The 14,269-nt window shown below is 39.8% G+C and overlaps 1 protein-coding gene and 1 long non-coding RNA gene across 2 annotated transcripts in view; one reads left to right on the top strand and one right to left on the bottom strand.

Moving 5' to 3' along the window:
* Positions 1–14,269, bottom strand: part of LOC128090871 (uncharacterized) — a 579,571-nt gene that overhangs the window by 288,677 nt on the left and 276,625 nt on the right. The gene's annotated exons all lie outside the window — the stretch shown is intronic.
* COL22A1 (collagen type XXII alpha 1 chain) overlaps positions 1–14,269 on the top strand; it is a 225,347-nt gene that overhangs the window by 23,872 nt on the left and 187,206 nt on the right. The window contains exons 2-3 of the mRNA XM_052703565.1: positions 728–880; positions 5,528–6,094. Coding sequence (XP_052559525.1) covers positions 796–880; positions 5,528–6,094 — 652 coding nt within the window. The 5' untranslated portion in view covers positions 728–795. The remainder of the gene's footprint in view (positions 1–727; positions 881–5,527; positions 6,095–14,269) is intronic.

Raw genomic sequence — 14,269 nt, 5'->3', positions numbered from 1 at the left:
GATTCTCATAGTAAAAATTAATTTTTAATAGTAAATAAATGATTAAACAGTAAGAAAGGATTTAGATTGGTGTTAGAAAATGTAGCTGTACTTGACATGGCTTGTTACAGCACTATCTGAATTCTGTGGCTTCAGACAAGGTATATTTGAGACAGTAACCTTGAACCGAAGGTATTCCACTTGAGCTTTTACATTTCTTACCTAAATAGTTGAAAGGTATATTTTGAACCTGCTGAGTTTATGACTATGGACGTGGACAGCAGCAAGCACGTATAGGAAAACATCCATGTGTTTTTAGTATTTCTGAGGCTTGGGAACTGAAAGCAGCCATGGGTGAAGTGGCAATGTGTGTGATTTGCAGTGGGCTGTATCCCAGCTCCTCGTCTTGTATCTCCTAATGATGAATATGTGGGAGGACCATGTCAAGAATAGTTTCCACTCCAGTGCGTTGATTGTGCAGTAGGCAGTGAGCTCAATTAAAGTATAATAATCTGGTAATCTTTCTCCTTTTCCACTCAGGCTGCTGCACACTGAATAGAGGCAGTGAAAGGCTATAGCATTTGAAAAGTAGGTGAACTTCTTGCCTCTTTGTCTGAGTGGTTTGTGTCTCGTCAACAAAATGAGAAGCGGAAAAGACAACTCCCCAAAACCATGCTCCCATGCCTTGCATCATTACTTTTGTTTGCTTTTCTGTGAGATAACACTTGCTCTTTATTTTCCTTGATAGGCCACAGATTGGATTTCTAGAGAGCTTCCCACCACGGTGAAAAGACAAGCTGATGTGAGAAAGGAGATATGTCTGTTATGGGAAGATGCCGTTTACTCTGTCTCCTTTTCGCACTTGTGTTCAGTGAGGAGAGAACTGAGGCACAGAGAGCAGGTATGCACCATTCCACTCCTGTTAAATAGTGGCTGGGGCTTGTGCAAGACTGAGATGCTATCACTGTTATCATTGTAGGAAGAAAGCAATAAAAAAGCAAGCAAGATCCCCTGGTGTCCAGGGGATCAGGCCCAGCCAGCATGGGTTCATGAAAAGCAGGTTGTGCTTGACCAACCTTGTCTCCTTCTACGACTGGGTGACCAGTCTGGTAGATGAGGGAAGGGCTGTTGATGTAGTCTACCTAGACTTCAGCAAAGCCTTTGACACGGTCTCTCACAGTATTCTGCAGAAACTGGCTGCCTGTGGTCTGGACAGGTCTACCCTTCTTTGGGTAAGGAACTGGCTAGAGGGCCGTGCCCAGCGGGTTGTGGTGAATGGAGTTAAGTCCAGCTGGCAACCTGTTTCAAGTGGTGTCCCCCAGAGGTCGGTACTGGGGCCCATCCTGTTTAATATCTTTATTGATGACCTAGATAAGAGGATTGAGTGCACCCTCAGTAAGTTTGCAGATGACACCAAGCTGGGAGGTGGTGTCGATCTGCCTGAGGGTAGGGAGGCCCTTCAGAGGGATCTAGATAAGCTGGATCACTGGGCTGAGTTGAATGGGATGAGAAGAAAAAAAAAGGAGAAAAAAAAAAGGAGTTTTTAGACGTTCTTTTAGTCTGAGGAATTGCTGCTTTAAAGAGATGTTACGTGATCTGCTCAGGCTGCAGAAGAAAAGGCTCTTGGGAGATCTCACTGTAGCCTTGCAGTATTTAAAAACAGCTTATAAGCAGGAGGGAGACTGACTCTTCATGGTCTGGTAGTGACAGGACAAGGAGGAACAATTTTGAACTAAAAGAGGGGAGGTTTAGATGAGGCTTTAGGCAGAAATTTTTTCTCAAAGGGCAGTGAGTCACTGGCACAGAGAAGCTGTGGATGCCCCATTCTTGGAAGTGCTCAAGGTGCCAGATTGGATGGGGCCCTGTCCAACCTGATCTAGTGCCTGATTTAATGGTTGGCAACCATGGTCATGACAGAGGTGTTGGAACTACACAATTTTTGCAGTTCCTTCCAACCCAAGACATTCTGTGATTCTTTGTTTTTATGATTCTACGATTTTTGTAAGTCTTTTAGTATGAAGTTTCAAAGGAATGACTACGTATTAACAAATAAAAAGTGAAATGTCATCTTTTCTAGTTCTAGTGGATCAGTTACAGAAAGGAAGTACTGCTTATAATTTCATTATATAATTATGTTAAATAATTTTGGTCTTATGGCTTGTTTGTGAGCTATTTATAATGGCAGTGTAGCAAAATGGTTGAGCCAGTGTCTGAACAGGTGACTACAACTCTTGGAATTGTGGTTCCGGAGAGCATTCCTGTAATTAAAAAACTGAAAGTTCACTTTCTATGAATTATGTCCCATATTCCCTTAAAGTGAACTGTTTCTGCCAGTAAACAACATTGTAATAGCATTCTTGGAAAACAATCAATTTTACCTAGCAGTGGACAATGCAGTAATAAAAATGCAGATTCATACTTACTAAAAGCTTTTCTGCAGCATTTAATCTCACTGCCATCAGCAAAGAATGACTGACTTTAAGAAGAGAATCCTGAAAGACCATATTTTTCTGCTCTGCAATGCTGCCTGAATAGGCATCACATTTTAGATTTCAAAAACACCTTGTTTTAAGGCTCATTGCCCTTGAACAGAGATAGGATGGATTCTTTCTGTTCTGTTTGTTTTTAAAGTACAGTCATCTCATCTGCTGAAAGTCATTAAAATGAACAACAGGAAGCTCTTTACTTTGTGGGTTTTATAGTTAAACCTTTATATTTTGTGGTTAGTCTCAGTTAATATTCTTTCAGAAAGCAGAGATTAACAGTGATTTTTTCTTTCGTTATGGAAATCAGAGATTTCTTTCTTAACTTTTTCTGTTACATCCTTTATATTCTGCAAAAAGCAAATAGAACTATACTTGGCAATCTAGCCAATATACGTGGGTGCAATGTAATTGGCATTTCATAATACAAAACCATATTTTCCATCATCTTCACACTCTCTTTGCTGAAGAGAATTACTGCAGTCTCTGTGCAGCAGTTTCCAGGTAGCTGCTCATGCTGCTGATATATCCAGACAGATCCTTCTTGCTTTGTGGTTACAATCAAGGATTTCCTCTTTTATAAAATTCCATCACAAAACATGATCCCATATGGACAAGTTGTTTTTAACATGACTTCAATCCCATATGGGCAAGTTGTTCCCTTTGTCACAGGAAGAACAGCAACACCTGGCTCAGGTTTCTGGCATGTCCCCTGTATCAGAAGTAAACGCAGCAACAGATGATGCTCATTTTTCATCATCCATAACGTACCAAGTATATGTTCAGCCTCTCTCAAAGCTATCATGTAGTATTGTGAGCGTTGCTCTACGGTGTTGTAATATCTGACTGTAATGCTGCTTCTCTTATTTGAAGACAAGTTCTATTCATGTTAGCCATCCACACACTCCTTTCCAGTGCAGGAGCTGTTGTAAGACTCCTGTCCTTTGTAGGGCAGGTGCACAACATTAAAATGATCAATAGCATCAAAACTAATATTTGAAATGTAAGCTCAAATGTGGGAGAAGACTTTGTGACCTTAGGCTCCGATATCAGAATTCTGTGAAGACATGCTAACAGTATCATGCCCATCCACCTTTGGATAGTGTGTTTCATACTTCTGTTCACTGAGGTGGCTGTCATGAAAGTACTTGGATACCTCCATATTCTTTGGCCTGTAGGGAAAAATGTCCAGTCTTCAACTAACAGCTGGAATGGATGCTTTTACATTAGCATTTTAGATCTGTTAAAGAGTGCAGAAAGGAGTGAGTGTTTCCTAAGTGAGATGGCAGGACTGAGGATGTTCAGCCAAGAATCCAGGTCATCAAAGAAGCTGATGAAACAGGTCCGAGATCAATCCAGGAACATGACTCAGCAAGGCATAGTGCAAATGTGGTCTAAAGACAGCAGTTGAGATCAGCCATCTACTGGGCAGATCTGCAGAAGAGAGGCATGTCTGAGGTGATAAGACAAGGGGAAGTGTTCCAAATTAAAAGAGAAGATCTTTACGCATAAGAAATCAGGTTTTTTAATAGAAAGTGTGGAGAGGCACCAAAGCTGGTTTCCCAGAGAGGTGGTGGATGCCCCATCCCTGCAGAAGTTCAGGATCAGGCTGGACTGGACACTGTGATTCTATGAGTAAATGTATCTTGATCACTGGTATGTAGAGGTTCAGTTGCTGGAGCCTGGCTGGAACTAATCTGGGTGTGAAAACACAGAAATCATATAGTGAGGATGTCACTGACGTATAGAGAGCAAAACTGTTCTCAGTGAGCATACTTTAGAGTCACAACTTTCCTTGACTACTCCCAGATTTTCTGATCAATGGAAGTGTGTTGATCAGTCCAGAGCATGGAGGAAGTTAATGTCATGGTTTTGATATTAATAATTAAGTGGTGCGGGCACTTGTATGGACCAGTTCTCTGTCATTAAGCGCTGTATGTGCTTGGTTTTTCACATGTTTTGTCAAATTAGCCTTTTAGGATTGATTCAAACAAGCAGTTGTGCTTGTGAGACGGTGTAGGACAAGAATTAATGCAGAAATGATGACAGGTGGTTGTGACCCTATATAAATCGACTCTGTAGAGCCTTCATTCTTGAAGCTGTGTGGTTTGTTAGGCGCTACGGTTTATAATGGTAGATTAAATATATGCATGTATATGTTTTTCCAGGTGGCATAATGTTAATATATCTTGGTCATCTCTGGGAATTTTTATGTATATTTTGCCTGCTAGTTTGCATATAGTCAGAGAGAGCTAGAAAACATCTCCTGGGAGATTCATTTTCTTGGCAATCAGCTGACAAATATGTGATCAGTCTGGTTTCATAGGGCAAAAAATCTGCAATTAAAATACATTTGTCTTTCAGATTACACAGGCCACAGATTACAAATATCATGGCTGGAGCCAAAAGGGTGTTTGTAGAGATGAGTGAACTTTTTCAGTATAAAGAAACTGCCCTTTGTTGTCAGGGAAGCCATCCCAGTATTCAGTGAGTCATCCTTTAGTCAATAGTCAATGGCAGAGAGCCTCAAAATTGAAATAATCATGTTATAAAGTTGCTTCACCAAGCTATCATGCTGAGCAGAAGAACTGCTTCTAGCTAAGAATACATAAATCTTAATGTTAACGCAGGAGGGAACATGAAAGCTTCACTACTCAAGGTCAAGATTGGCATAGGGAAGGTCAGAACTGGTCTCTTGAGCTGAAGGTCATTTCAGAGCATTGCCTGAGCAAAGCAACTGCAATGAAGTTTTTAAAAGAGAAAAAATAGCTTCATATACATGCAGATGGTGTAGGTGAAAGATTGAGCAGAGGAAGTTAGTAGTGCAGGAAGAGGAAGGGTATGCATTTCAATGAGAAGTGCATGCTGATCCACTGTAGATCTGAAACAGAAGAAGTGAATCACAAGGCAGAACGGCTGAGAATCTGCACTTTCTCTGCAGAAGAGGGAGAGATTTTCTTGTCTCCTCAGCATTGCTCACTGAGGAACCATGCCAGTGGAATATTTGTTTTGTCTGATAGTTGTATTTCAACTTTCCTCAGCAATGTATTCTGCCACTTTTGCAGGTTGCAAGAATGTTCATTATGACCTTGTTTTCATCTTGGACGCCTCCTCCAGTGTCGGAAAAGAAGATTTTGAGAAGGTTCGACAGTGGGTGTCTAACTTGGTGGAAACTTTTGAGATTGGTCCTGACAAAACCCGTGTTGGTGTGGTGCGATACAGTGACAGGCCAACCACTGAGTTTGATCTGGGAAAGTACAAAACCCGTGAGGAAATCAAAGAGGCCGCCCGAAAAATTAGGTATTATGGGGGTAATACAAACACTGGAGATGCTCTCAGGTACATCAATACTTACAGTTTTTCCAAAGAGGCAGGTGGGAGACTTAGTGATCGAACTGTTAAAAAAGTGGCTATCCTTCTGACTGATGGAAGGAGCCAAGATTATGTCTTGGATCCTGCCAATGCAGCTCGTCAGGCTGGAATCAGGATCTTTGCTGTGGGTGTCGGTGAAGCCTTAAAAGAAGAATTGGATGAGATTGCTTCAGAACCAAAGTCTGCTCACGTGTTTCATGTCTCTGATTACAATGCCATTGATAAAATTCGGGGGAAGCTGAGAAGACGTCTCTGTGAAAGTAAGTAGACCTCACAGTTCTTTTACACGAAGAGAATTAGTAGGTTCAATTAACATGTAGGTGTGAAAAGCTCTGATTTTTTCCTTTCATACTTACCTGATTATAATTCTATGCTGATAGCTCTTTATTTTATTGTCTTCTCCTTTCTTCCACTCTGTAAGAAGTCATTTTACTACCTGGCTTGTGTTGAACTGCTCCCATTCTAGGTTCTTCTGCCCAGGTTAGCTTAAAGTATAGATCAGCTTCTAGTGGTCAGCTAGAAAACAGATCATGAATTCCCTTTTCATTCTTAAATAGTTCAACTGCCTGTATTTTTGGACTAAATGGATTTCATCTGATTTATTCTGACATTGGTGAGAAGGTTGATAATCTTATTTATACCCCAAATTTAGTTAAGTTTGCATGGGAATCTTTGTGTTTTTGTTTTGTTTTTTAATTGAAGTGGGGAAGTTTTTTATTTTGTTTTGTTTTTCTTCTGTCTTTATTAGATTAAAAAAAAAAGTGCCCTGTATAATCTACTGAGAATAGGAAACAAAAGGAAACTTATTCGTTTCTGTCTTTAAACATCCTAACTCTATTAACGACTAGTGCTCTGCCTAGCAACCCCATAAATCTTGGTGATGTTTTAAGTGGTGTTTAGTAGAGAACAGTGTTCTCTTGTTCTTGGTTTTGCTGCTTTTCAGTGTGTGTTGTGGTCATTTTCAGTTCTTTAGGTCAAATTAATTAGATACTGTTCTGGATCATAGGTCTGAACTTGAAAGACAACAGATGAATCTCTGTGGGTTGCTGTAATGTTGTAATGTCAGTGACCTGGTGTACAGGCTAGGAAGTTGTCTTACTGTCTGCTGGTAGAAACATATCTGGGAAGAAGCGGGTCTTCCAGTTTGATGTTGTGAAGCTCTATTTTTGCTCTCCATAACATTTCGTTGCAAGAAAAATGTGTTAATGTAATGCTCTGGACTTATGAGTGCTTCTCAAATAAAGAGTTGCACTTGTAGACCTAGGCCTGGTGATGTTGCCCCACAACGTCATGATATGACTGCTTTTTTGCTGCTTGAATAAAAATGCTTGTAGATGGTGTGAGATACAAGTGAAAATCATGCTGGGTATTCACTACACGTTGCAGATTGAAGGAGCTGAATGTTTCTTCTTGAAAATGTATGTAATTATACACTTATGACCAGAGTAGAATAAGGCAGGGTAAGCCCTTCTTGGTGGATATACTCAGACAACTCAAACAACCTCTTACTGAAACTGCTGAACAACCAAATTCTAATTTTCCTTTGAAAATCTGTCACATTTCTTTTCCAGGAAAACTGCTTTTAGAACTTCTTACCTGTTTGTTGCTTTCTCAAGAAAACATTTGCCCATTTGACAAAGTACAGTGCCATTTGTTTGTGGCTTTCTGAGTCCATGCTACATTCACAAACATGTTCTTGTCACTCCTCAATAGATCCCAAAGGATTACTAGGAGCATATTTCATCCATATGTGATAATTATCACTCTCCAAGATGTTTGTTTCCGCCTTCACCAGTAGGTGTGGTGTGGAGAAATAAAGCCTCTGAAAGGGTAAATGAAAGGAAAAAGTTTAGTTGTATTAGAAACAGGGAAATTTAAGGAGAAAGCTGACTGCTGTATGGATTGGTTTCTATGTAAGAACAAAGGGAATCGGACAGTCGTCAATGAGCATTATTAATTAAAGAGGGAGCAGAGAGAAAGGGAGTTAGGTGAACAAACACGGAGTGGATAATGTGTACGTTTGGAGGGACATTCAGGCAGAATAATGAAGTGTAAGATAGTTGGCAGTGACACAGGGGAAATAACCATCTGAGTGCATGAGGAACTTGAGAGGAGTGGATCCAGTATAGAAAGGGGAGTTAACAACTAGGGCAGTAAACACAGCCGCCTTTAAGTGTATCAGTCTTTACAGTGGCATGATTACCACATCCACAGCAGTTACAAGAAATAGATCTGCAAAAGGTGTTCCTAGTGGGTGTTTTTCTGATTCAGAGATCCCAGTGAGATGCTGCAACATCTCTAGATCCTTCATTCCAGCCTTGGTAGAAGACACTTCTGCTCAATATCTGGCCTCAATCCTTCTCACTATACTTGGAGCTCGAACCTGTCCTATATTAGCATAGACACTGGATAACCTTTTTTTATTCTCTGAATAGTGAAGTGGAACTGTTCTGGAGGATGAGAGGGAGCTGGTGCAGAATCCAGTCTCTTCTGGTGCCTGTGTCACTTTTAAATGCTGTTTTAATATGTTGGGAACAGAAGAAGAGTTCACTGTAAGGGCTATATCTTACACGTATTTAGAAGGTAAGACTTATAATAGATGTTGTGGTTAACAATCTGTAATTTCAATGTGACAACTCTGAATAAAACAGGAAGATACAAACCACTGGTAGGTGGAGAACATGATGAGGGCATATGCCAAGATGCTATCTAAGTGCTGAGATAAAAGTGTGTATCATCAGAGCCAGCCTAGACTTTTAATAGATGCAATCCTCGGTGAGCTCCTGGGAGACATGAATCAATGAGTGGAAATGATAGAGGGGAAATTATTTTGTTGTACTGACCAGTGATGAGTTTTCCAGTCTTTTATTACTATATTACGAGGGAAGACTTGTGCAGAGTTGCCAATAGAGGATTTCATGCCAACAGCTGTTCATAATCACTTGTCTCTGGTCTCACTGGATGTCTGTCTTAGACACTGTCATCCCATCTTGCTATATCTGACTGAATTTATTGCTAAGAACATGCCATTATGTTCATTTTTAACTTCTTAGCTGCTATTTGATCTTGTGGAAATGAGCAAGACAGAATAAAAAAATAACATGTCTACTCAGTGAGATGTTGTGGCAGTGGGAGATATTTTTGACAAAAGTCTCCACTATGTTGTGGACTATATTTAGAAGGCAAAAATGGGTGATTCTTTCACAGGACAGCAGGAGAGATGTATTCTGTTAAAAATTCCAGATATGTGTTCTAAATAGAGTTTCTGCTTATATGTTGTTTAGGTAACAACAGGCAGCTATGGAATATTTAAAAATATACTGGCATCTGCTTCTGGTAGGTAAATAGAAGGTTTATGCTTGTCAAACACAGCCAACTGTTTCAGATTCAATATAGGTTTCATCTGATTCTGAACTTGATATGTTAGTGCATATATAAAGCTAAAGCTGTTGACCTGACATAGATCTGGTAGCTCTGGATGTTAACTTCAGTAAGAAAGACATTGCAGTGGTGCCCTAGAACACCCACATGTGGTCAGGGATAATTGTTTCTTAAACAAAATTGATTACAGTGTTCTGGATCCGTTTTTCTGTTGTTGTTAAGCAAGACAGGTGATAAGATGCTGTTTGCAAAACTGAGCAAAAATGTTCTCCTAAAACATTCTTGATCTCATTCTGACTCCATAAAGGAGAAGCCTGTGACTTGGCAACTTCAGGCTGATTTCTGAGCTCTAATCTACTGCAAAGTTCAAATTTCGCAGTTTGAAAGGAAATTTGGCATGACAGCTATAGTCTCTGCTAAAAATTATTTTTTTCTACACCTAGTAATAGGAGAACCACAAGCAGATGTTTTCTAAGGAAGTACTGCGCTCAGTGTTGGTCCATGACCATTAGTAAGTTGTATTTGTAATGCAGCTCTTTCTACAATCAGCTTTCAGTAGCCTGTGAGCTTGTTTTATCTTTCACTATGAGCTCTTCTATAAGTATGTGGAAGACTAAAGGACTATGTCATTAAATCAGTCTCAAATCTTAGCAAGCATAATGAGCTAGAGCTGAAATATTTCAGTATCTGATAGGTACCAATACTTCATCATTAATTTCAGTGCAGATACCAACTCCTGCAATCAAGTCTCAAAAGCAATCACATGTTCAGATGATTCATAAAGTGTATTCTATTTTGTACTTGTCTCTTTTGATTTTGGGTTGTGTGTGCAGTTCATAAAATGTAAGTCCAATAGTACCATAGCTCTTTTTCTAAATGCAAAAATGCTTCCAACCTTCCATGCAGAAGCTTGAACACCATTCAAAATACTTAAACTCTTGAGTTGTTTAAGTCAACTTCCTCAAGTTCATGACATATTTGCAGAGGAATTTGCATTAAAAAAGCAGTCTGTTTCTTTGTGAACTTTAATATTAAAAAATATCTCATATATAGAGAACATGCTAGAGGATAGAGGATAGGACAGTTCCTAAGAAATTTATCAGTATGATGGAATCATACACGAGTACTGAAATATCTGAGCACACCAGCACTTAGCAGTACTTACCTAACTGATGACATGAGCACTTTTTACTCCTTGTTGTCCTCTGAGGTTTCACTGAGAAAAAAAAAAAAGAAGTATTTATAAATAGCTTTGCATTAGACATCATGGAATAGGGAAGGAGACAGAATTTGTAGACTTGGGAATCTGCAGTCTACTCTTCCTTTCATAGTCTTTGTGTTCTCCAGAAGTTTGGCTTTGTGGTAGTTCCAAGCCTTGGATTTACTGCAGAGGGGTTTAGAAGCTGTTTTTTATTGTTGTAATCACTTGTAAAGACCTTCCACAAATGTGAACATTTGTCATGTGGGCAGAACTTAGGGCATGCCATACATTTACTTGTAAAAAATTGTGACACCCTCATCCATGTTGGGTGCAGAGAAGGTTGAAGTGTTTTAGGGTATTTTAGAGTAATCTGAGCTGTCTAGAAGACTGGCTAAAGTCTCATTAGCACCATATGTCCCATGGGGTCAATCTCACTGTTGTGCCTCCAACTCCTGTATACATCACACATGCCACAGATTGCACTCCTAGTGGGTTGTTGTACATTTGTCTGCTTGAACAGTACGTTCAAGCAATGTGGCTATCAATTTATATTTTGCTTGAAAAAGGAGCAAAACTTTCACTTCTCATGGGTGATGGCCTGGCAGGATATAAAATGACTGATAGGTCTAGTGGTGATCTACCTTCTGCCATTGGTTGAAGGACAGTTTGCTGTCTTGGTTTGTAGCTCTAGCAGACACAGCAAGGATATTCTTTTATTCTGTTCCAGCATTCTTTTGTGATTAACACCAAACACTTGTCTAAAATTATTGAATTAGTGAAAAATAACTCCAGAACTGGTGAAGTACCAGAGCTCAGGAGCTGAGCAGTGACTTTTGGTTGATTCCTCCACAGACTATTTAGAAGAAACTCTTTTCCCAGATTGCGACTGCAGACCTGTTCTTCTACTGTAACATCTCCAACACTTAAATAACTTCCTATTTTGCTTGTGACTCTGAAATGAATAGGTTTATTCTGAGATTAGCAACAGTGCTCTTTTACGACCAGTTAAACCCGGCCCTGCTGCTAAAAATGTCTTACTCCTCCTTGCTTGTTTCTCCCATCTGTCAGCACAGGCTTTTAAGTGGCCCTGCTATGAACAACAGCAGGGAGCCAGTGAATGTTCTTTCTTTCCTGGATTAGTTTTCTCTCAGATTTAGTTCACTGTGAAGCCACATGGCTGTTTGTTGTCTCAGAGGAGAAACTGGCACAAAGTGAGAGTAAGTAACTGAAGATGGGAAGAAGAGCTGTGCTGTGTCTTTTGGTACGTTGCTAATTCGTACTAGCTTGATGGACTATACAACATTAGCTAAAGACTTCAGAAAGCTGAGCAGAATCCTCACTATAATGTGAGCTGGTACTCTGCTACAAAGTGGATTGCTAGACAGGTTCTTCCCACCCAAACTCAGCTTCTAGGCTTCAGCAGAGCATGCTTTGCCTTGAGTACACTGCCTGTTTAACAAAAATAGTCCACCGCAGACTAACTCTTCATGATTCTATTTTACATTAAATAGACTTTTCACTTGCCATAGTTATTACTAATAGGTGAGATGGGGGAGCTGGCCACTGCTCCCAGCTGGACACAAAGTGGCTGTCAGTCCCTCCAAGCAGCACATTGATATTTCTGTGATCCTACAGCTGTACCAACTCTGCTACAGCTTTGGAAAGTGATTTATCAATTTGCTTTTCTTTCTTTGTGTGCTGGAAAATGCACGCATTGTCTTCCAGTGCTGCCTTGTAGCAGATGTGATCTTGTTCCTGCCTTTTACTTAGGGAACAAAAGTATGGATGCAACAGTCAGTATGCAACATAGTTTTAGAAGCAACTCCAGGGCAGAAAATGGAGTTACTTCTATTCTTCTTCGACACAGCTGAGAAAAGTAACCTGCTCCAAAATTTATCTTCTAACAGAACCACTGGAAACCTTATCAAGAGATTCTGAAAGTAGAGATAGAATAAAATGACATCAATTAAATCTTTTGCACTTGCCTTTTTTTTTTTTTTTTTTTTTTTTAAATCTCCAGTTTCTTTCTTTATCAGTTACATTGAAGTAACAATAGTATCTTGAAACATAGACAAACTTTTACATGAAACAATGAATCTCTGAACTGCCAACAATACCTTATCCAAAATCATAGAATCTAGTCGAATGAAACATCTGTATTAGCTTGAAATAGTCTTTCTTGCTTTTCAGAAAAGAAATCTCTCTGAACAATGTTTAATGTACAGTAAAACTAATTGTAAAGGCAGAGAGAAGATTAGGCTTATGACAAGTAAAAGCAAGTCCCAGACATTAGAAAGAAACATTGAGACAATCAGGAAAAGTACGAGTCTCAGTGGCAGGAGAAATTACATCTTATGAAAAAATAATGTGCTATTTAGTGAACAAAAAGAGGAAAAATATGGTAACTATGGGAGCCATTCCTAAACAGTGTAGGAATGAAAGAGAAATGCAGAAATAGGAATAGACAAAAAGCTGTCGCATATTCTCATGTGCTCAAAGTTATTAGCACCTTGTTTCTCAGCATTGCCTGCAGCCCTCATTGATTTTGCAGGAGCACAGAGCGCTCAGCACTTTCAAAAATGAGGCCATGGAGCCCAATACATACCAAATGCAATCAGAGGGAGGCTTTCTGTCAGCTACAATGGGCTCCAAATGATGGGGTGAAAGAAAGGGCTTGTCCTTGGGACAGCCCTATCTGTCTTGTGTTCCCTTTCTAATGGACCAGTGAGGAACCCTCAGCAGAACAAATAAACTCTGACAGGGACCTCTGTATTCAGACTCTCAGCAGGAGGCTAAGGCAGGGAACACAAAAACCTCTGAGGTTTCAGTTTTAATTACAAGTTTTTCTTAACATGCTGAATGTATAGATGAAGAGAAAACCCTTGCCAGGTGTCCTTTGGAAAGCTAATAGCTCTCTTGTGCAGCCAAAGCTTTTTTACCCGCTTAATTTACAGACCCTTGATCTGACCTTCACTGAAAGAGTCACAGTGCATTGAAAGAGGGTGCTCAGGGAAGTGGTGCAGTCACCATCACTGGAAGTATTCAAGAAAAGGGAGATGTGGCATTTAGGGACATGGTTTAGTGGGCATGTTGATGATAGTTTGATGATTGGTATAGATTGTTTTGGTAGTCCTTCCCAACCTTTATGATTCTATGATGCCTCTTCTTCCAGTTCTGTGTCTTTCTGATCTGTGTTTAGAGGACCAGGATGTCTGTGCCCAGGACTAAAGCAAAGCTTGTCATTTGAATTTCTAAGGATTTATTTTGTAGTTTTCTAGGTAGATCTCTGATACATGTAAGATTCTCTGCTGCAGAGATCTTCACCCAGGGGTTGTTACTTGAATTCAAACTCATATGAAGTAATTATTTCCTTTTTCATCCAGCACTCAGCAGTGCCTCAGTAAAGGTAGAGAGGCACAGGTGTGTGTCCTGTCTCAGGAGACATTCAAGTGCAGAGTGGACAGGGCTCTAAGCAAACTGATCAAGCTGTGGGCATCCCTATTTACTGCAGGAGGTTTGGATTAGATGACTTTTAAAGGTCCCTTCCAACTCAAACGGTTTTGATTCTTTGATAACATGAAGTGATTCATACTTTCTTCTTTGGAAAGTTTCTGAAGTTTATCAGTCCTTTTGGTCATTGAACCTAATTCCTAATTTTATTTTAAATGAGCTGGGCCAACAGATAAAATTCAATTGCTATGTACTGACCTGCTGAGAATATTTCTTCCCCAGTGGTAGAGCCACACTGTGGTTAAGTTGGTAGACTATTTTTGTTAGTAAATTGTAGGGTGTTTAAATCCCATCAAGGTCCCTACAAGTTACACCCAGAAGCCATATTCTTTTTTAAATTGCT

This window comes from Tympanuchus pallidicinctus, unplaced genomic scaffold (genome assembly GCF_026119805.1).
Source record: "Tympanuchus pallidicinctus isolate F22 unplaced genomic scaffold, pur_lepc_1.0 scaffold5, whole genome shotgun sequence".
Lineage (NCBI taxonomy): Eukaryota > Metazoa > Chordata > Aves > Galliformes > Phasianidae > Tympanuchus > Tympanuchus pallidicinctus.
Note: the sequence above shows the minus strand (reverse complement) of the source record. Positions and strands in the feature narration are given on the sequence as shown.